The sequence below is a fragment of the Gobio gobio genome (assembly GCF_949357685.1).
Source record: "Gobio gobio genome assembly, chromosome: 9".
Classification (NCBI taxonomy): domain Eukaryota; kingdom Metazoa; phylum Chordata; class Actinopteri; order Cypriniformes; family Gobionidae; genus Gobio; species Gobio gobio.
This window is the reverse complement of record NC_137115.1, coordinates 40406629-40428386: the sequence shown is the minus strand read 5'-3', so window position 1 is coordinate 40428386 and position 21758 is coordinate 40406629. Positions and strand designations below refer to the sequence as shown.

General features: G+C 36.9%; 1 protein-coding gene across 2 annotated transcripts; it reads left to right on the top strand.

The window, feature by feature from the left end:
• Positions 1–525: 525 nt before the first annotated feature.
• rfx4 (regulatory factor X, 4) lies at positions 526–21254 on the top strand. Of its 2 annotated transcripts, none has more exons than XM_079825546.1 (18): positions 526–681; positions 3155–3241; positions 3488–3548; positions 4798–4921; positions 5757–5818; positions 6705–6918; positions 7456–7533; positions 7684–7847; positions 9444–9544; positions 9640–9698; positions 10184–10328; positions 10876–10970; positions 12054–12171; positions 12954–13073; positions 14328–14489; positions 14650–14815; positions 14919–15057; positions 19979–21254. In XM_079825546.1, exons 1-18 carry the CDS (start codon positions 639–641, stop codon positions 20246–20248), a joined length of 2208 nt encoding a protein of 735 aa, XP_079681672.1. In that variant the 5' UTR covers positions 526–638; the 3' UTR covers positions 20249–21254. The 2 variants fall into 2 exon arrangements, with proteins under 2 accessions (XP_079681672.1, XP_079681673.1); XM_079825547.1 differs by having other exon boundaries at positions 564–681; positions 14689–14815.
• The last annotated feature ends 504 nt before the right edge of the window (positions 21255–21758 follow it).

The window sequence follows — 21758 nt, the reverse complement described above, 5'->3', positions numbered from 1 at the left end:
ACGCGCCTGTTTCCAGACCTGTTAGCGGCGTCGCAGACATCAAAAAAGTTCTGCGATGGGCCAAAAAAGTGGCCCTTGGATGGAGAACTTTAAAACTAAAGCAGCAGGGGCAGAGTGTGTATGTGCGTGTGAGGAGAGGGTACGAAAACGTATTAAAGGCTATAATGGGAGACGGGGAGGCCACAGTGCTGGGATTGCGTAGATCTAAGCCTCTTTTTTTTCTGGGAAGGGAGCTTTTCTTATTCAAAACAGCCCCACAAAAGACTTCCAGTGAGCCTTGCCACATCCCCATCTGACTCGAAGCCATTCATCAGCCTGCCGAGCCTATCAATGACATGTCCCCCATCAGGGCTCCTATAAAATCAGCCCCTTTCCCATGAAACATCAGCAAACATTTTGACGGCTCTGGCTTTTCCCCCGCTGGATCTCTGGAGTCTGTGACCCCCCCACCCCACCCCACCCGCTCCTACAACCCACACCCCCACCTCCATCACCACCGCCACCCTCTCCACGGACCTCACATCTTATGCATCTCTTCGACGGGCAGTTCTCTCGGAGAGACGGAGGGAGCTGAGGAGGGGGAGTCCAGCACGGAGCCATTTTCTCAGAGGAGCCCCTGGAACGTGCATGGGAAGAGGATGCATTGTGGGCTGCTGGAAGAGCCTGACATGGATTCCACAGGTTGGTTCCTGCTGCACCGCTGTGACACTGGGACGTCTGGGATCTGGGCACTTTTGGAACGCGAAACGGGCCTTGGGATTTTCTGACCTGAGATTGGCATCAGAAAAAGTTATTTATTCTAACGTCAGGGAAGCTCTTGAATCTAGTTCACCGAGAGATAAGTTGGCATGTTTTTTGGCCACGTTTTGAATCGCTCCGGATGGGTGTGCTTCTGCTGAGAGTATTGTTTTACACGGTTTTGGGACTATGTAAAGTGGACGGCGTCTTTACGGAGTAGCAATATGACCCTAAATTGAGACTAAACTCACGCAAGGTCACAGTTCTGAGTTTGTTGTCCAGTTTAATAGTTTTTTTTTTTTTTTTTAATGATGCACCTGCTCAAGCCAAGTTTTGACTTGAGTCATAACTGCACTCGGTACTATTGGTAAATATATAATTGCTTCTCCTGGAGGTATAAATTCGTAAAGACAACATTATTTCGTACAGAATATGCCTAGCCGTAGTTTTTTAACCACAAAACGTGTCTAAAATGTAACATTCCACGTGGCTTCAAAAAGCAGTGTTACCCATCGTTCAATCCTGTTGTTTTGTGGGTAAAAAAGTTAATTATTAGATATTTGGGTGACACTTTTCCACGCTGATATTCAGCGCATGATTATTAATGATCACGGATCAGTCTCGCCTTTTAGATTGGATTTAATCCAATTATTTAGAGAACTACTTAAACCGTTCACAGAGCAAATGATTCAATTACAGACTGAAAATCTGATCTCAACTGACTTCCAGCCAACACTGGTGGAGATTAATTCGATTGTGAGGAGAAAAAAAGAGATTTCTTGAGCTTCAAAATAACAGCTGCAGAATAAAAACAATAGGCTACTTTTTCATTTAAATGAAATAAAATGTCAGCAAAAGTTGGCGTTTCAAAGCATGTTAATATTTGAAATAGTTTAGACAGCCTGTTATCATTGATGGTTGCCTTTTAAAAATGGCCTTATAAAATATGCTGTAATTCAAGGAATATTTCACATTTGAAGTAAATTGAACTTGTTTATATTTTTCTCCATCTCATTGCAGATTTATTTTGCCTAAATTGTGTGTTTTCATAAAATCCAAAGCCTCTCAATAACTGTCACAAAAAAGGGAAATTTAGTTTTCTAGTTAGTAAAAGAAACAAACGTTGTTCTGAACTTTAATAAATTACTATATTAATATATATAGGCTACCCCTTTATCGGGATGCATTGTGTAATGCGCAATGATCCATTTTGAAACTTCTGCATGTTTCTTGCTTTTTGAAATGAAGAGGATTTGATTATTATGCAGAAAATGAGCATATCAAAGTTGGGCCTGATTCACAGTATTTTCATCTTTTAATTTGCTACCAAACTATGAGCTCCATTCAGTTGAGAATGTAGATTTTAGCTTATTGGTCATTTCATCAAATGCAAATTTGCCTCCATTGTATATTTTAATTAAGTCAAAACGAACCTACTTCTCACTTTAGACCTGCCGTATTAGTAGTTTGAGCATGTATAATGGCTATCAAATAACTTATCCAAACAACATAACTTTCTCCATAACTTCAGCCGCCATCTGATGAGCCAGTACGCTATTGGTTGCTCAGTGACTCAGCCTTGGCATCCGATGCTAGTGACCGTTGTCATGGCCCGAGCGGAAAGACATGATTGACCGAAGTTCGAATCGAATTATAAGCGTTTCTGTCTTGTGATGTAAAGACACCAGTCGGATTACTTAGCCTACATAGCAGAAATGAGAATGGCGCTAAAAGGGTTCTGTTATGACGACACCGCTATGGAGGAGCGCGCGGAATCAATTGAGCGTGCGCGCGCCTGTAATTCGCCTCGGGAACAATGAGGGATTCCTGCAGTTCTGCTGAAAACATTTCAAATAGAATCCCAGCTGCCCAAAGATCCGCACAATCGATTGTAATTGAATTGCCCCGTCGTTATTATTCCCCTTAACTCTTTAGGCGGAGGCTGCGACACAGCCACGTTTTCTAATGTTTATTGCACTCGTCCACTGACAGTTAATGTGAACAAGAATAGCCTATATGGAATTTAAAATGATAATAAATCAACAATTACAATTCAACACATTTGCAAAATATTTCAATCTCTGAGGGAAAACGAAAAAAGACGAATAGCTAGTTACCCATTAGAATTCACATCGCGTTTATGCACCTGTTGCTTTTGCTGATGGGAATAGGATAAACTCTTGAAATATAAGGTATACGTTTAAATACAAATATAATTGAATAGAAAGGGTCTAAATTAATAGCTACACAAAACGTTTTTAGTTTCGTTTGTTTTGTAAACTACTGTTTGAAACACATTTAGGCCTATGTTGTTTAATCTAAAAAGGGGGCCTACGAGAAGACGGCCATATGCCTACGATAAAAAAAAGGGAATAATGTAAAAAATATGATTTATTTATTTTCCTCCCTTTTGCAGAGAGCTGGATTGAAAGATGTCTGAACGAAAGCGAGAGCAAGCGCTTCTCCAGCCACTCTTCTATTGGAAATATGTCCAACGACGAAAGTAAGTCATTTATCGTTATGAATAAATTAAATGAAAATAGACTGCATGAAACATGAATAATTCTGCTCAAAGAGAACATAATGTGAATGTTATTAGGAAGAAAAAAAAAGTTTTTTTTATATTAAAACTTTAATGTATTGGCTACTGTATATAAAATTGAAAATGAAAGAGAATATAGGCTATGCATTATGTATAATTTATTTATTTTATTACTGATTCTGATTGTTGTTTTTATTTTTGTAAAAGATGAAGAGAAGGAAAATAACCGAGCATCTAAGCCACATTCAACACCTGCCACATTACAATGGTGAGTCTAATTTACACCAGAAATGGACATCACTTATTTTCATCTTTACCACCACCTGACACAAATTTGAACTCTTGAAAGGTTTTTAAACCATAGTAAAACGATAGTAGGCTAGCCTAATTAACTTTGACATTTTTAATGACATCAAACAGGAGCAAATCTGTCTGGGAAAACTCCTCCTTGGGTTTGAGAAATGCAGGCTATCCTTTTGTATTGGGCTCCATTTTGTAAAATGTGACATACATTTAGGCTACTTGCTTCATAATTTTCAAACAAATCGTTCACTTTTCAAGGCATTCTAGTTTTCACAGTCCTGTTGTTTGTAAGTTGTCAGTTTCAAGTATCAGAAAGGCAACATACTTACAACCTCTCAGAGAAAGAGTTTAAATTTCAAATTCCTTATTAACTCTTTCCCCGCCATGGACGGAAAGTTCCGGATTCCCATGATTTCACTGTTAAATGGTAGAGGGCGCTATTACACATCTTCTGAAAGAGTTATGAATCTCCTGATCAAAACAGTCGAAGAAGAAGCAGAAACAAGCAATCGCATATGTAAGCATATTTAAAAATAACATTAAACAGCAAACTGTCTAATGTTACTGAATGAAATGTCGACCCAGGACGAGCTATAGGACTGTGAAGCTTTAGGGGTGTTGATTGACTCGATCTACACCATCTATGTTTTGATAATTGTTCTGAATCCGATCTGGAGGTAGTCTTTGGCAAAAACGTGTTTTTCTCAGATTTTATGCTCAAAATGTTTTGTTGTTTTTTTTAACTTACCCACATAAAATAAAATGCATTAAGCTGGAGTAAAATGATTTTTTTTAATATAAAACGGAGGCTCTGATCTTTCTTTTGACATATTGCATGTTCAGATATTCATGCAACAAAATATTCTGAGGGCCATTTTGTTTTTTGTTTTTTTTTACGCTGGTATGGAAAGAGTTAAAGGATCAGTCAATAATACGAAAAAACTTGCTCGTCCATATTGTATACTGGCAAACAAAACTAAAATCATATATATATGCCACGCCATTAATAGTGCAAGAAAATATTGCGAAAATTTCATGTTGACCATTGCTTGAAGATCACTCAAGTAAATACAGAATAACTGCATGCACTAATATTTGTTTTAGAACTCCAGCCTCTCCCCATGTTTCATGCAGAGTTATTTAATATTGACTTATGATGCCTGTCTATAGACCAGAGTTTTCTATGCACACTGACCTAACTGTATTTTCATTAGGTTGGAGGAGAACTATGAGATTGCAGAGGGTGTTTGTATTCCTCGCAGTGCACTGTACATGCATTACTTGGACTTCTGCGAGAAACTTGATTCTCAGCCGGTCAACGCTGCAAGCTTCGGGAAGGTAAAAGCCTGTATTTAACACTTCAGTGATAAAATCAAATATTCTGTCTTTCGGGATAATCATGGTTTGATGAGGTTATCAAAGGGCCTATAAAATGCATGTTCACGTGAAAGAGGAAGGAAAACATCTGTTACAAAAAAAGAAAGAAAAAGAAAAGCATGACATAATACTGGGTATTATGAAGAGCCACAGCCAGTGGTCTTTTCTTACACCTCTTCTGCAAACTCATAGCTGGACAATATAAACAATGAACATGTTCACCCTTGTTCCCACAACCCCTCAACCCACCTACTCATATAGCCACCCCCCGACACCCTTGTCCCGCTCCCCCGGGTCCTGTCGGAGGATATTGAAAAAGAGAGGGGGCCTGGATTAATGTGTAATTAAAGGAAATTTGGAAGGGTGAGATGTTGCGGAATGTTAGATCAGTGGCTGGAGCAGCGTGGGGTGTCCTTTAGGAAGGCTTCATTGATTCAGGACAAAAAAGAGAGAGAGAGCTGGACCTGCCTCCCTGTCTGCTCATTTATCAAGCCAAGCCTGACAGAAACTTCACAGCTTGGCCTCTTTTTTCATCCTGCACAATAGAGAGCTTCACTGTTTGCAAAGTTTTCTGCACCAGGAGCTGGACCAAGGAGCTCATGGACAAAAAGCAGAGAGAAAAAGAGAGATTGGCCAGAAAAGAAATGTCACTGGACATTTATGAATCGAACAAGATGATTGAGAAGATATTTTTGTCGTTGTTGTAATAGATAACACTGATGTCACAAAAGATCTGGCCGGAGAAGTTTAATAAATATGTATGTTTTTTTGTTTGTTTTTTACCTGATCTTAACAGATAATAAGACAACAGTTTCCTCAGTTAACCACACGGAGACTAGGAACCAGAGGCCAGTCAAAGTAAGTTCCTTCTCCAATATTAAAGTACTTTTGTATCTTTTCCAGTTTATCATATCACTTTAAATATGCTTTGTCAAGTTGGTGACAATCTGAAACTGAGCCTAGTGGAGTCAATATTACTTCCAAAAAATAATAATTAATGATAATTCATTTGTACAATTATTAATTTTTCCATTTACCTATCCACCCTCATTTTACCAAACTCTGAAATATTTTTTGTCCTGTGAAGTAGGAGGAGTTATTTAAAAAGTGTATTTAAAATGTATTTATGTATATATTACTCACTAGTCAAAAGTTTGGAATTATTGAGATTTTTTTGTTTTTGAAAGAAGTCTCTTATGCTCACAAAGGCTGCAATTATTTTATTAAAAACAGTAACATTGTGAAATAATTTTACTATTTATGTATGTTTTCTATTTTAAGTTGTACTTTATTCCTGGGATGGCAGCAGCTGTTATTCCAGTCTTCAGTGTCACATGATCCTTCAGAAATCATTTTTATCTAAATATATTATATATAGATTACATTTTAAAACATTACAATAGAAATCAATTATTTTAAATTGTCATATTTCACACTATTACTGTTTTTACTGTATTTTTATTCAAATAAATGTATATGTAGCCTTGGTGAGCATTCTTTCAAACACACACACACTCACATATATCTATAGCACATACATGCGTATATAGGCCTGTTAAAAAAACATTGAGACAGTGAAACATATTACCATTTACACCCCACAAAAAAAGTTATTCACCACAGACCACTGCAAATCTACTTTAGATTATGAACACTTTTTAATCATGACTCCTTTAAAAATAAAGCATTAACACATTAAAAGTCTTATATAATCTTCATCCTGCCACTCACTTATCCCTCTTAGGTATCACTACTATGGAATCGCTGTGAAGGAGAGCTCCCAGTACTACGATGTGATGTACTCTAAAAAGGGCGCTGCGTGGGTGAACGAGACGGGCAAGAAAGAGGTCACCAAACAGACAGTGGCGTATTCACCGCGCTCCAAGCTGGGCACTCTCCTGCCAGACTTTCCAAATGTCAAAGACCTAAATCTGCCCGCCAGTCTGCCAGAAGAGAAGGTAAACACATCACTAAAACCTCTAACTGCTAACCTCCAACTCCAACCCCCCTCTCCCTCCTCCTGCCGGCTACCCACCCCTGTAGATCCTGCTTTCATGTGTCAGGCGGACCTTCCCTGGGCCTGGATTTAGATGAGGACCTGGAGGATTTATGTGTTGGTTCCTAGCGAACTCTTAATCTTTCAAGTAGATAATAAGATCTCGCATTGGACAAAGGATGGGCACTAGCTGTCTCGCTTTAAAAAGGTGCCTGTAATTTTAAATGGTTTGTGAGTTTCTGATCTTTAAAGCCTCTTTTTATACACTGGTTTGGCAAGATCTTGTAAATAGGCATTGTTCGTGAAAGCAGCTTTTTTTGTTGTTTGGTATTTGTATCCTCTTTCTTTAGTGTTAGAGTCTTTTAGTGTCTTATTAATGCATGACCATGAGTCAGGAATGAATATGGTATGACATCAGTAACACCAAGAATCTGTGAATAAGTCTCTGTGGGAAAGTATTATAAAAAGTGGTTTAAATTGGCTTTTTTCTCTCTACAAGGTCTCAACCTTTATCATGATGTACAGAACTCACTGCCAGAGGATATTGGATACAGTCATACGAGCCAACTTCGATGAGGTTTGACTGTTTTCTTCTTCTTTTTGCATGCATTAAGTTGCTTTAAATGTTGTTTTCTTTAAGCTTTTTCATCCAGTGGTATTAATTGTGATGGATCTCACAAGAAAAGGCTTCCTTCATGTTTTATCGCAATGTGTATATTATGCGTAGGTCCAGAGCTTCCTGTTGCACTTTTGGCAGGGCATGCCGCCCCACATGCTCCCTGTCCTGGGCTCTTCTACAGTGGTGAATATAGTGGGTGTTTGTGACTCTATATTGTACAAGGCCATCTCAGGAGTCCTCATGCCTACTGTCCTACAGGCTCTGCCTGACAGGTGAGTCCCATCCCTGCCTAATTTGATTTTGTTAAAAAGTGTGTTTCAGAATTTATACACTTACAGGTTTTTTTTCCCGGCATAATTCTGGGTGAAAGGGGCAGGATGTAAAGTATACCTGAAAACCATACTTGAGTAAAAGTACAGATACCTTACAGCGAAAATGACCCCATTACAAGTTACAAGTCACCAATTCCACCTGAGTAAAAGTCTTAGAGGATCTGATTTTAACAGTACTTACGTAGGCCCTATTTTACTTTTACTGACTGTAAACTCAAAGATGCACTAGACCTCGACACCTAAGAGACATGCCAGTGAAAAACAAGAAACAGTTGATTTGTGAGGAGAGCAATCACATTTTTTATTTTCTAAGATCAAAATAAAACTGACCACCTCAAAATTGCAATAAATCAAGGTCGACAGAACAGCCTCTTAAACGTCTGCAAACATTTAAGTCTCAGTTAAGCTCGAGTGCTCAAAAAGGGTATAAGTAAACCAATATCCTTCAAAAAGGTCTCATCAATATAAAGGATAAATAAGAAATAGCCAAAGCCTGCTTGCACTGGACACTGGTTTTGGCCTCATCACTGGCTGCAGTCTTGTCCTCATCTTATATATGAAACGCCTGCGATTCACAACTACCCGCTAATGCACTCACATTCATGTAAAATATACTTGTTGACAAGTTAGGTTGAGTAAGGGCAAAACTCACAAGATGTAGTACATTCAATGCCCGGTAGATAGTGATATCACTTCTTTTGTAGCAGAAATAAACTGCTGCAGAAAAAGTTTGGTGCCATTCAAATTGTAAGGAGTAATTGCATTACTCAAAGGCTGAAGCCGAAATCACTATTCCCTGCGTTAGTCCACTAATACAGTTCACTTGAAGGAGTGAATGAAAACAAGTGAGCGAATTCCGCTAAGTGTATATCGGCTGTACACCCGGTGCAATGTGGGATAGAATGAGTGCACTCTATAACGTCCACTATGGTTTCGGACACCACTACAAATGGCTTTCCCTTCAAATAATCCCCTATTTTAGTGTATACGGGACGATTTTGGATTCAGCCAAAGAGTACATATTCTTTGGGACTGGATGGATTAAGAAAAGTTGTACCTATATGAAGGAAAATCTGGCTAGATAAAAGGGTTCAGTGACATCAGTCAAAAGTTAAAGTCAAGTAAAATCACGTTTTAATAGGATAATGAAGATTTGTTAAGATTATGAAGATTTTTACATGCATATTATATATTGTGTTATATTTCACATTCAACATGATCAGAATTGCCTCAGTGCTGATTGAACTCCAAGCCTTGAGGCTTTTTCTTTAGTCAAATGGACCTTTGTGTTCAAGCTAAATAAATAACTTAAACCGTACTGCCACAGAGATCATTGCTGGCATTATCTGCCAATCAAACATTTACGTCAGGGTCATTAACTTACCAGAAGATTTCCTGTCAATGACGCATGACTCCGATTTTAATTCGACCCGACAAGAGGTCATTGCGTCAGAGCATCCTTTGTACTGTGTAATGTACATTTGAATGTTTTTATACACTACAGTATGTCCTTGTTTATGTGTTTTGATAATGTAGCCTCACTCAGGTGATCAGGAAGTTTGCCAAGCAGCTGGATGAGTGGCTGAAGGTGGCATTACATGACCTGCCTGAGAACTTGCGCAACATAAAGTTTGAATGTAGGTGCCAATATATTCGATACCCTCAAAAAACCCCATCAAAATGTTAGTATTCCAAGTCTATTTTTGAACAAACATATATTTTTTATTCTCAGTGTCAAGAAGATTTTCCCAGATACTTAAACGACAAACATCATTAAACCATCTCTGTCAGGTAAACGGCGAAGTTTGTGTTTAATATTTAACTTTTCTCTCTAACTCCTATTCTTGCCGAAACAGCTGACTATTCTGTACAGTCGAAACATGCTTGCATCATGATTTTACAAATGTCTATGATCAGTGCAGGGAGAAGTTTTGATTTTAATTAATAATTTGATACAATGCACTTATTGTGTACATGCATGTTTTCACATTGTACTTACATTTTTAAAAATACCTGCATGTAATTACATCTGTAATTATTACATTGCTGGCCTGCTGACCCTTCCCTTGCACCTAACCCTACCCTTAAACTTACTCATACCACCACACCTGTCCCTAACTTTACCTGCATCCCACCTCAATATCAGAAAAAGTGTTTTTCAATACAATATGATCACATTAAGTACATTGTACTTACGTTTTGATGTAAGTACATAGTAGTAAAGGTCACCTAATATAAAGTGGGGCCGAAATTTGAATTAAATCTTGCTCTTGCAGGCCTCTCGAACAGTGATCCACAGTGCAGACATCACCTTTCAAATGCTTGAAGACTGGAGGAACGTAGACCTCAACAGCATCACTAAACAGACTCTTTATACAATGGAAGATTCCAGAGAGGACGAGAGGAGACTTATCATCCAATGTAAGGAGGAGTTGTGCATTTCAGAATCGGAATTAAATGGAAAAAGTATCAGATAAGCCCTAGCCGGACTGATTCGGATTCATTTATTAGTGTTTCTGCACTACACTAGTTTGGTTTGGTCCACCACATGCAGTGTTATTGCTGCAGAATCACATGCAGCGCTGTGTTAAAAGCCCCACTGGTTTATGTTTCGGATTTCACACAGTAGCTGTCAACCAGCGCTGAATCATTCCCACGACCATGAGTGGCGAGCTCTAACCACAGACACTGAGAGGTTAACCCTCACAGTTTGACACCCTGAGGAGCATTTCAAATTCATTTCAGCGTCAACCTCTCACATGACTGATCAGGTCAAAGTTCAAAGATTCTGTCATGTCATCCTCAAAAGAGGATTCTAAGCTCCTCTCTATGCAATTTCATACAGAGATCTCAAGTCTGTGCCAAGAATTTTTGTAATTATGGATTAGCAAACTTTACAAGCAATTAAAAATGGATTTTGGATATATAAATCTCTCTCTCTCTATCTGTTTTCTGCTGTTTTTCAAAGTGTATCAAGAATTTGACAGACTGCTGGAGGACCAGTCCCCCATTGAAGCCTACATCGAGTGGCTGGACTCTATGGTGGAGAGATGTGTCGTGAGGGTGCGTATATGCAGAAACAGGTTTCACCAAGTGTATCTTTGTTGATCCTGGAACAACATTCTAATCATCCAATTAGATTTGAGGGACAAGTTTAAAGTGTATCTCAACTTTAGGCTTACAATTGGGGTTAGGTGCTTCTTCATCATTTCCATCTGACTTTAGGGATAACTTATGGGTAGGGTTAGGTTTAAGGGTAGGGATATGGTTAGGACAACATTTCCTGAACAACAGGAATGTTGTTCCAGGATCAACAAAACGTTGACCCAGGAACACATCAAATCCTGCAAAATCAGGCTTGATTTATACTTGATTGTATAGATAAGATATAGAAATACAAATATTTAAATGTGAATAATAAAAAATACACCTTTCATATCTATATCTTTCAAAAGTTTGGGGTTGGTAATATTGTTTTTATATTTTGGAAAGAAGTCCATCTCAAGGCTGCATTTGACAGTTTTTATTAACAACATTATTACTATTTTAAATAATTTCTTTCTATTTAATATATTTTAAAAATGTAATTTATTCCTTTTTATTTTCAGCAGCCATTACTCCAGTCACATGATCCTTTAGAAATCATTCTAATATGCTGATTTGGTGCTCAAGACAAATTTGTTATTATTATCAATGTTGTAAACTGCATATATACACATACATATTATATGGAGATATAATGGAGATATTTCAACAGGAATATCAAGAATTGTCATGGCACTGTTTTTATGTTCTTCCAATCCAAACTGTGTTTGCAGGTGTCCAACCCATGCAACTCTAAATGCAGTCACAACATACTTAAGACCTATCATGATGCTATTCCCCAACTTAATGATGTCTTCATGGCCCCTTTTTGCGGGGCCTCAATTATAGTCCAGATATGGGCTTGTAAATCTGGTCGCCATGGGAACTTATACTACCTACCAGACAATAGTTCAATGGGAGGGTGTTTCCTTTGGGGCAAATCAAATAGTTGACTTGTTGACATGTTTTTCGTACTTGGGGGGGTTAGTCCCCAGTATGGACCCAAAGGTTAAGGCCCCTGTGCCTTCCCCCAGGCTTTTCTAATGGTAATACTCCCTTTAGGTGGCGGGGAAGAGACCCGGATGCCTGAAGAGGATAGCTCAGCAGTTCCTGCTCATGTGGTCGTGTTTCGGGACCAGAGTTATCCGGGATATGACGCTGCATAGTGCACCCAGCTTCGGTGAGTCAAGCTGCACTGTTTTGTCACAATCATCCTGAATAGAGAGAGTAGAATCTTCACATTCTCAAGGAAACTTGAGTTTGTAAGGTTAACTAAAAGTTTTCCGATCCACAACACCAAGTGTCAACTTTTAACTAAGATGGCAGCTTTGTTAACTCTTGGCTTACACCATCTAGCTGTCTATGGCAAAGTTACTGAAAGAAGGGCCATAAAAGAGGTAAAGGCCCCCTCCCAGTCAGCTCTGTCTGTGAATATCAAAGGCACAGCTGGTTGCAGTGTTTTGATAATGCAGCTCTCTGTACAAAACAGCTAATTAACAAAGGCTAACCCCCACCAAGTTTTTTCCCCCTTCTTCCCATTTTATGACCGGGCAGTATTGCGCCCAGTCCGCTGAATAGCCGCAATGTTTATTATGCACATAGTGGCTGGAGTTGCTAACACAATGTGAGGATTGTGCCATGCTCCTTATGAATTCTTTCCCCAATCTCATTCAGAACATGGACTCAAAGCATCATATGCTTCAGTAACTCTGTAGAGTTTATGTCTGGAGCGCTAGCTTGGTTCTGACTTGGTTTTGAGCGCTTACCATTTAAATGTGCTTTAGTATTGCGCCAGTTAACATCAAATAATTTTGTTCGCTCTAAGCTCTCAATGATTCAAATGCGAAATGCTTTATGGGAGTAGTCCACAAAGCCTTAATTTATTACTTGTTTCAGACTGGAGACTTGAATTGGTAGAATATATTAACTTTTTATGGTAAATGGGATTCTTTATATTTCTAGGCTCATTCCATCTGATCCACCTCATGTTTGATGACTACGTACTATACCTGCTTGAGTCTCTGCACTGCCAAGAGAGAGCCAATGAGCTGATGAGGGCAATGAAAGGAGAGGGCTCACCAGGTAAGATCCGTTTGATTCAAGCAATAGAGCTGATTGGTCATGACATCAGTTTGTAGACCAACACAGAAAAGCTGATTTGTCATTAAAACAGTCGTTTTCATTAGTTCTGTAGTTGACTTTACCTGAAGAGAGTTTCAAATTTAGTTCTAACTTAATTGACACAGTCAAACCTCAATTTTGAATTTGCCTACTGTATCAAATTTGATACACAAATTTCTAAGGCCTCTCAATTATCAACATGATCAAAACTTTTCTGCAAAAGCTGTTGTACACAATCTAATACATATTCTGTCATCTGATTGATCGTTTATAATTTTTTTATTTTTTATTAAGTATAAAGCCTTTTTGTATAATACTAAAAACGTCCACCCTCAGGTCGTGGAACATGTTTCTTTTTGCTGTGAATTCTCTACTGATTTTTATATAGTAAATATAAGAATAACTTTTATATTGCTAGTAATATTTCAATATGATCACTTGCTAGACTGTACCAACTTAGGTTTACTTCGTTATTCATATCTAATTTTCTAGAAAAATCATGTTCAAATATGATTCATCAGGCTTTTCATCCCCCCATAATAAAAACTACAGAGATTTGATCATAAAACTAAGCATTTCAATATCTTACTAACACATGTTATTAAGATATAGACAATGACGTGACAAGTAGATTAACAGCTGATATTTATAAGCATTTTATGTACACTAAGTAGTCTGCTATATTGTGATAAAGATCATATTGATTTACATTATAACTTCATATCACTTGGCCATATAAACAAGCAACGGCACCAATTTTGTACATTTTTGCTTAGTTTTGACCTCTGAATAACATTGAGGTGTTACAATGGACAACTTGGTTGTCCAATTCATTAAACATGCAAACTCACATCTTTGTGTTAGTTGCAGTCCCTGATAGAAACTTGTTAGCTCTTTACAATCCATTTTACTGTAAATCAGCTTAGACCAGCATGTTTTATGCTAGTGAGAGCTGGTTTGGTTGTGATCTTTCTGGCTAAGCTGGTTGACCATAATAGAGGTGAAGTCAGGTTGATTGGGACACTTTTTCCCATTGATCTCAATGGCAAAAAGTGTCCCAAATTACATCTGGTTAAGATGTGTGCTGGGGCATCTTACTCCAGCACACCAGCATCCAAAACATTGTGGTCATTGCAGCAGAGGAAATCTAAAATAAATCAATCTAAATCGCAAGGATTTCTGAACATTTTAGGCTTTTGTTTTGGGCTATTACAGCAGACACTGGAGAAGAGCTGATGATAGTGGGCTCCACCCCCACATCTACGTCACCTGGACCCTACTCTCCTGCCAAGTCTGTTCACTCAGTGGGCGTACCAGCAGTAGGTTCCCCCAATTCAGCCCAGTCTCCGGAGTACACCAGCATATCAGCTACCACAGGTAAATGGTGGAGAACTGATTATAAAACTCAAATCTTACATCACAGTATCACATTCAACAGGCCCATTCCATGCATTCATTAAAACGGTATCTCACAGTAAGATCATTTAATTAACACGGCAAACACGTTTCTCTGTATATGTATGTCTGTATGTGCCAGGAGCTGTTCAGTCATATACCTGGTCCCTTACATACACAGTGACAACCTCAGGTGGCAGCCCACCCGAGACCGGATCCCAGCTAGCCTGCATGAGAGGCGGACCCCCTGTACACGGCTCCTCCTCCGCCCACAGGATGCCAGTTTACCCACACCGGGATGAGCACGGGTGAGCCCCCTAATCAATGAGAAGACATTAAAAGATGTGTTGAAAACGACATTACAGTGTGAATTGTGAAATGTTTTTAGAGATTTGTACTTGTTTTCTCCAGGTATACTGGCAGCTATAATTACAGCAGCTACGCAAACCAGCACCATCATGCCATCCAGAGTCAGTACTCCAGTTTAACCCATGAACCAGGACTGCCCTCCCCTCTGCACTATTCCACATACCACCGGACCTCCGCACAGGTCAGGCTCCTCCCACCTAAAATCCTAAAATCTTACACTACTACTGTATTTTAATATGATACTATTTTTTTCAAGCTTACGGTAATTTCTGAAATATCTATGAAATATAAAACATTACTGCAGAATATAGATTCACAATTTTCACAGGCTGTGTGTTAAATTTTATGTTTTATGTCAGTTCAAACCCGTTTCCACTATGCTAAGAAAAAAAACATGATACAATTAAATGATGGATCATAATTATGACATAAAAAGTCATACTTTTGACATAAAAAGACAATTATGATATAAAAGTCGAAATTTAATTCTTATGTCAACATACTAAGCTATAATGTGAAGATGAAATGTCAAAATTTTGATAAACTAAGTTATAATTATGGCAAAAAAGTTTTTATCTCATAATAATTATAACCTACACTCAAAAAAATTAACTTTCACTGTTAGTTGCAGTCAACTCATCCTTGTTCACATCACTTAAAAAACTCATGTAACTAAATTTACTTAGATTTACTGAGTTGTTTCTACTAAAAATGAGTATTGTCAGCTTTACTTAATAAGTGTTTGTTCGGTCAACTTAACATTGCTGAGTGAAACGAACAAACTGGGCAGTGGATCTGTAGTTCCCAGCATGCTTTGCAAGGGACTGCATTAGGAGAGTACATTTATGGATTAAAGTGTTATTTTATCTTTTTCAGTAAAGGGAAAGATGTTGTTAGTTTATGTTAGTGTTATGTGCAGTTATGTTGGACATTTAGAGGAGTTTCTGTAATTTTGTGGTTACCATTATGCAGAAGAGTGCTGCCTGTGTTTAGGCTGTGGCCACTCATACTCTCATTTATTGGATGGACTCCCTGTTCTCTTTGAATTTTGTTTCTAAAAATATGTTTTTGTTATATTTAATAGTTTTCCACTTACACTTGTAGAGCAAGTAGTTAACTTAGAAGGTAAATTAAGTCAATAAATGTGTTCACCTAACATAATAAACTTTTATCAATTTAACATAACATTATTAAGTAAACTGCACATATAAATATTATGTAACAGTGACAAATTCAAATGGTTTGTATTTACTTAAAGAAATGTTGTCAGCTTTACTTGACTTTCTTTTGTTCATATAACTAAATTGTTACTTGTAAAAATGACTCATTATAGTTGTGTGGAACCACTTGATGCAGCTTTTTTAAGTAAATTCAACAAATAATTTTTTTGAGTGTATAGTAGTATGTCATAATTATTACTTTTTATCTCATAGTTATGTCTTAATGCTGTATAAAACTTTTTATTTCAATTTTGACTGTTTTATGTCATAATTATAATATACCAAAGCCTTATTTTTCCCTATGTGGCAGAAATGGGCTTAAACGTGCATTAATTGCATTTTCAACCAATTTTCAATTAAAAAACATACAGTCAAACCAAAAATTATTCAGACACCAGATATAATTTTTTACTAGTGGGTGCAGGACACTACAGTTCATTTATGTAAGTGAGGATAACAAAATAAAGTAAACTGTGACATATTATACCCAACATTTCTTTATACAGTGGACTACCAGTAAAATTGATTAAAAGAATTTGGGAGCAAATTTATTCAGACACTGACCATGTTTTGCTGAAGTGTTTTTCTTTGATTGCTAATGTGACATTTTACACGACAGACTGAACAAAATGAAGCATTGCTTGGTCATTGGTTGACCTAAATTGGTATTATCTAATCATGTACTTAAATTTAATAGCTGACAGCTGATTGGTTGATTGTAATCCATTACATACCTTTCTATCAAAGTTATCTGACATCAACAAGATGAATTTGTTCTGACACAGTTTTTCTAAACTATAGTGAATACACTGTGATAATGTGAGAAAATGTTGAAGGTGTCTGAATACATTTTGGTTTGACTTTATTAGATGGGACTTGATTTGATCAGTTGACTTTATAAACAGAGGAAAAGTTTCAGAGGAAAATCTCTTTTGAGTAAAGACTACAAAAGCAAAAAAAAAATTTTGCAGATGAATCATGAACAATAAGACTAGGAATGAGCATTAAGAAAGCAAACCTAATAACAGATGCAAATGGTTGTGTATTCCCCATGCACTACTTGGAGTGGAAGTGTATTCTATCCTTGTCTCTTTTACTGGGTTTGTAACCGAGAGAAGAATACTATGTACATACTGTGAATGTGAATGGTGGTTGATGTATTACAGTCATTAGCATCTGAAATGTTCTTGTAACTGTTATCCACAGAGTTTTATGGATAGAGAATGCTTGCTTAACTCAGCACACACTGGGGTAATACGCTGAACTCCTCCTGATCAGAAATACTGGTCATTTAGCATATGTATTCAAAGTGTATTGACTTCTGAAAGAGAACAAAGGTGGAAAAGCTCAGTTAATTGTCTTTGTTAAAACTCTAGAAAGCTCCTGGGTTAAAGTTTGATGAAAACAGCACTCGCAAAATCTCAAAATGCTGCCATTACTTTAGCATGAATCAGCCAAAGCAACATGCAGATTTTTAGAAAAGGTCAAGACAAACGTTGAATACCGCCCTGGAAAAGCCTTGTTTAAAAGTTAAAATTCCCTTGATGGCTGAAGCTTATTTAGGCCTTATGTAGTTGGAATACTTTGAATGTTTTTGAGTTTTATAGTATAGTGAGTGTTAGCCTGTGTATTTTAAGTTTGAAGGATGAGTAGTTTGAATAATGGAGTAGTTTGTTCTGGGGGCTAGTTAACAGACTTTCAAAAAAAGATATAGCACACTAAGAACAGGCTGCAGGTCTGTGCCAGGTTGAGTGGATGTAGCCTGAAAACTTTATAGGTGAAGTATTTGTATAGGTTTTACTGAATTGTGGACAAGCATTGCATTGTTGCTTGCAGGTGTATACAAACTTTACATGCTGCATGTTACTAGTTCAGAAACTGAGGGAATAGTTGAATGTTAAGTAGTCTTTATTGTGCTTGAGATAGAGAGAGTGTGAATAGTTGAATTAAATTGTTCGGTTGTGGATGGAGAGGAGTGGGTCTGGTCACATATATTGAGAGTCAAAGCGGGTGTGATGGTAATTTCCTGTCAAGAGCTCTCTGGTCCAGCCTGCCTTTGTAATGGGGGATCAGCTGGTCCTCAGAGTTCTCCTCCACACAGCGGATGCAGCCTCTGAAAGGTGGACCAGCTAGAGCCAAGAGAGCCACACACTCACTCACAGACACACACTCAATGTCTCTCTACCACCCACTCAATGACCGTCTCAGACAGCACAACTAGTGGCCGGAAATCCAGATGGAAAAGCGTGTTTATTAAAATATTATTCAATGGTCTCTTTTCTCTGCATGAACAAGAGGTCACCAAGCAACACATCTCGGTCTCTGACCCCGCCTGACTTTCTTTTTCCGTGCCACAGCCGTTCATAAAAGCTCTGACTGTGGACGGTTTCTATTTAGAGAGCACTTATAGATTTTTACTTCCACTTGTTTTCCGTCAACTTAAAACGGATACAATGTCCACGCTTTGTTCAAGAGATCTACTCTGAAGGAGGCAACAGAGAGGAGACAAATGAAGATTATGTTGACTTCCCCAGAGAGAACAGATTGTTTTATATAGACACAAATCTTGAGCTGACATGCTCCGTTTTGTTTTTGGTCTGTTACACACAGCAACAAAAATACCTTTTATCAAAGTGCTTAAAACTTACAGCTTTTTTATTGTATGCTTCCAGAGCAGACATTCAAATGATGCTGAACTGTTGCACTTTTAGCTGATTATTAGATAATCTTGCATCATAATTTTAACAATAACAAACAAAAAAGAGCCAAAAAAATGTGATTAAATGCATAACAGGGGAAGAATTTATGTCATGTTTAGCCAGTTCATCCATGTTTTCTACATCTGAATAATATGATATGATATATGATATGATATGATAATGACATGATATACGGTATATTATATATTTTATATATATATTATGGCATTTCTTTATTTTTGAAGAAGTGGTAGTTATTAATTTATATTGTCTCATATCATATTTAATATATAATGTGTGTGTGTGTGTATATATATATATATATATATATATATATATATATATATATATATATATATATATATATATATACCGGTATATATATGTATATGTATATATATATATATATATATATATATATATATATATATATATATATATATATATATATATATATATATATATATATATATATATATATATATATATATATATATATATATATATATATATATATATATATATATATATATATATATATACCGGTATATATATATATATATATATATATATATATATATATATATATATATATATATATGTATATATGTATATATATATATATATATATATATATATATATATATATATATATATATATATATATATATATATATATATATATATATATATATATATATATTAAATATGATATGAGAATATAATTCAATTACTACTACTTCTTCAAAAATAAAGAAATGCCATACTAATACTAATATAATAAAATAATTTTGTAACTAAAAATAAAGAAATGGCATACTACTAGTATTAATTTTATTGCTTTTGTTGTTTATTAATGTTTGCTGTTATTATTATTATAAGTTAAAACATTTAATAATAAAGAAACTCAAACTAATACACCCCTTATGCATGGCCTCAATGTGTGGCTTCTTGCTTTAATAACATAAAGAAGGAAGATGAGATGATTTGTTTACAAAATGCACATCATAAGTCACTTGTGTTTTCTTGCAATGGTCCTCATGCATGTCTCTCTCTCTCTCTCTCTCTCTCTCTCTCTCTCTCTCTCTCTCTCTCTCTCTCTCTCTCTCTCTCTCTCTCTCTCTCTCTCTCTCTCTCTCTCTCTCTCTCTCTCTCTCTCTCTCTCTCTCTCTCTCATTTGTAGTATCCACTCAACAGCCAGATGTCCAGAATGGAGTCCTGTTTGATGAGTGGGTCTCCTCTTCTACACTCGAGCCCTGTAACTCCCCGTTGGCCAGATGTGCCCTCAGCCAACAGCTGTTACTCCAGCCCCACTGTCCACACGTCACGCTACTCCACCGGAGAAATGTACTCCCCTCTGGCCCCACGCAGGAACTCTGAATATGAGCATGCGCAACATTTTCCAGGATTTGCCTATATTAATGGGGAGGCCACGACTGGTTGGGCAAAATGATTGCACCCTTTCCGAGAGTCTTCGTCCAAGACAACAGATGTCTGCGCGTGGAAAGCGGAACAGATAAAACAGCAGCTGCCCATATTTAACATAATTACAGAGAATGTACTTGAGTGGAAATGACATTGTGCCAGAGATGTTTTTATTGGTGTGGTCAGTGTTTACAGTGTAAGCTGCCAATGAAACTCTTTTCGAATCGCAATCATTGTGAGAGTGCAAAAAGGCAGTGTCCCAGTTGTGCCTTTCCTAGTCTGTTTCTCATCTATCTCTTTCTCTATAAACACTTATAGACCATTCTCTCATTTACTGTGCAAAAACTTTGATCGCTGACCTTGTTTCAGTGTAAAAATGCGCACATCTCGCAGTGTTGCTACCACAGGTTGGGTGTTTGACGTCAAACAGTGATGTTAACAATACGACACTGGGATTTTTTCTCAGCCCCTGTCAACATCAAAGTGTGCTGCTTTCCTAGCATAAACATAACACATTCTCAGCACCAGGAAGAAATGCCTTAATATTTCATCTCAGAACGCCCTATTGGCCTGCTGCCAGAATGCGAACGTCATAGGAGTCTAAACATATAAGGGCCACTCACATGAGTACTTGTTGCATGCGAATGTGAATGTAAGATTTCTCATTTTACACAAATGCAGAATTACCCCAGTGTGATCCTGGGAGAATATTAGAGATCTTTTCTGTAGCTTTGTAACATATGTGTCCCTTTGCATTGTTTATCTGTGTTTGACCTGTATATCCAGTTTTGTATGATTTAGGAACCGAAAAGTGTTAACCTAGGTTTGTGTGTTTTTGAATGCACTCAAAGGTACTGTGGACCTATTACCCTATGGGTAGGAATAAAAAGGAAAGAATATGAAAATGTAACATTTATTATCTTTAGTCACTTTCTCTTGTAAATAAAAGCACTCAGTAACTTCTGCGGTGACAGCTGTTACCTAAATGATATATGTGGATTTATTTGTTGCCACATAAAGATTTTTTAAAACCCAGTTTGGATTGTCTTTTTTATTTATTTATTATTTGACATGTGTTTTAATTATATTTTAAGAAATCCATGGAAATTCCCACTAATCAGGTACTATAATTTTTTTTTCAAGTTTTGAATTGTGTACATTGTTAAACCAGCACTGAAGAGTCTAAAAATCAGATTAGCTAAAACAAATGGTCACATCTTGATAATTTAACTTATTTATTTGTCACTATAAATTGTTGCATGCATCAATGAATTGTGTGCAGTGACGTCTTCATTTACATCTTACAAAGAACTTCCAAAGTATTTATTCAAAAAGGACACTTTAATGAAATGTAGAGGGGGAAAGTAATAGTTAATAATATAATATCATGCATAATGCAAAATACTGCAGGTGAGAACTGTATGAAATTCAAAGAAGCTTGATATTTGGCATTACGCATGAAGCCAAACCCTCAGATAAATCCTTCTTTGCTCTTATTACAGCAGATATATGTTATATTCTGTTATTGACAATGTTGG

Coding starts and splice junctions, on each gene's coding strand:
- rfx4 (XM_079825546.1), top strand. CDS start 639: ATGCATTGTGGGCTGCTGGAAGAGCCTGACATGGATTCCACAG. Junction 6,919..7,455: donor CCAGTCTGCCAGAAGAGAAG/GTAAACACATCA, acceptor TCTCTCTACAAG/GTCTCAACCTTTATCATGAT. Junction 15,058..19,978: donor ACCACCGGACCTCCGCACAG/GTCAGGCTCCTC, acceptor TCTCATTTGTAG/TATCCACTCAACAGCCAGAT.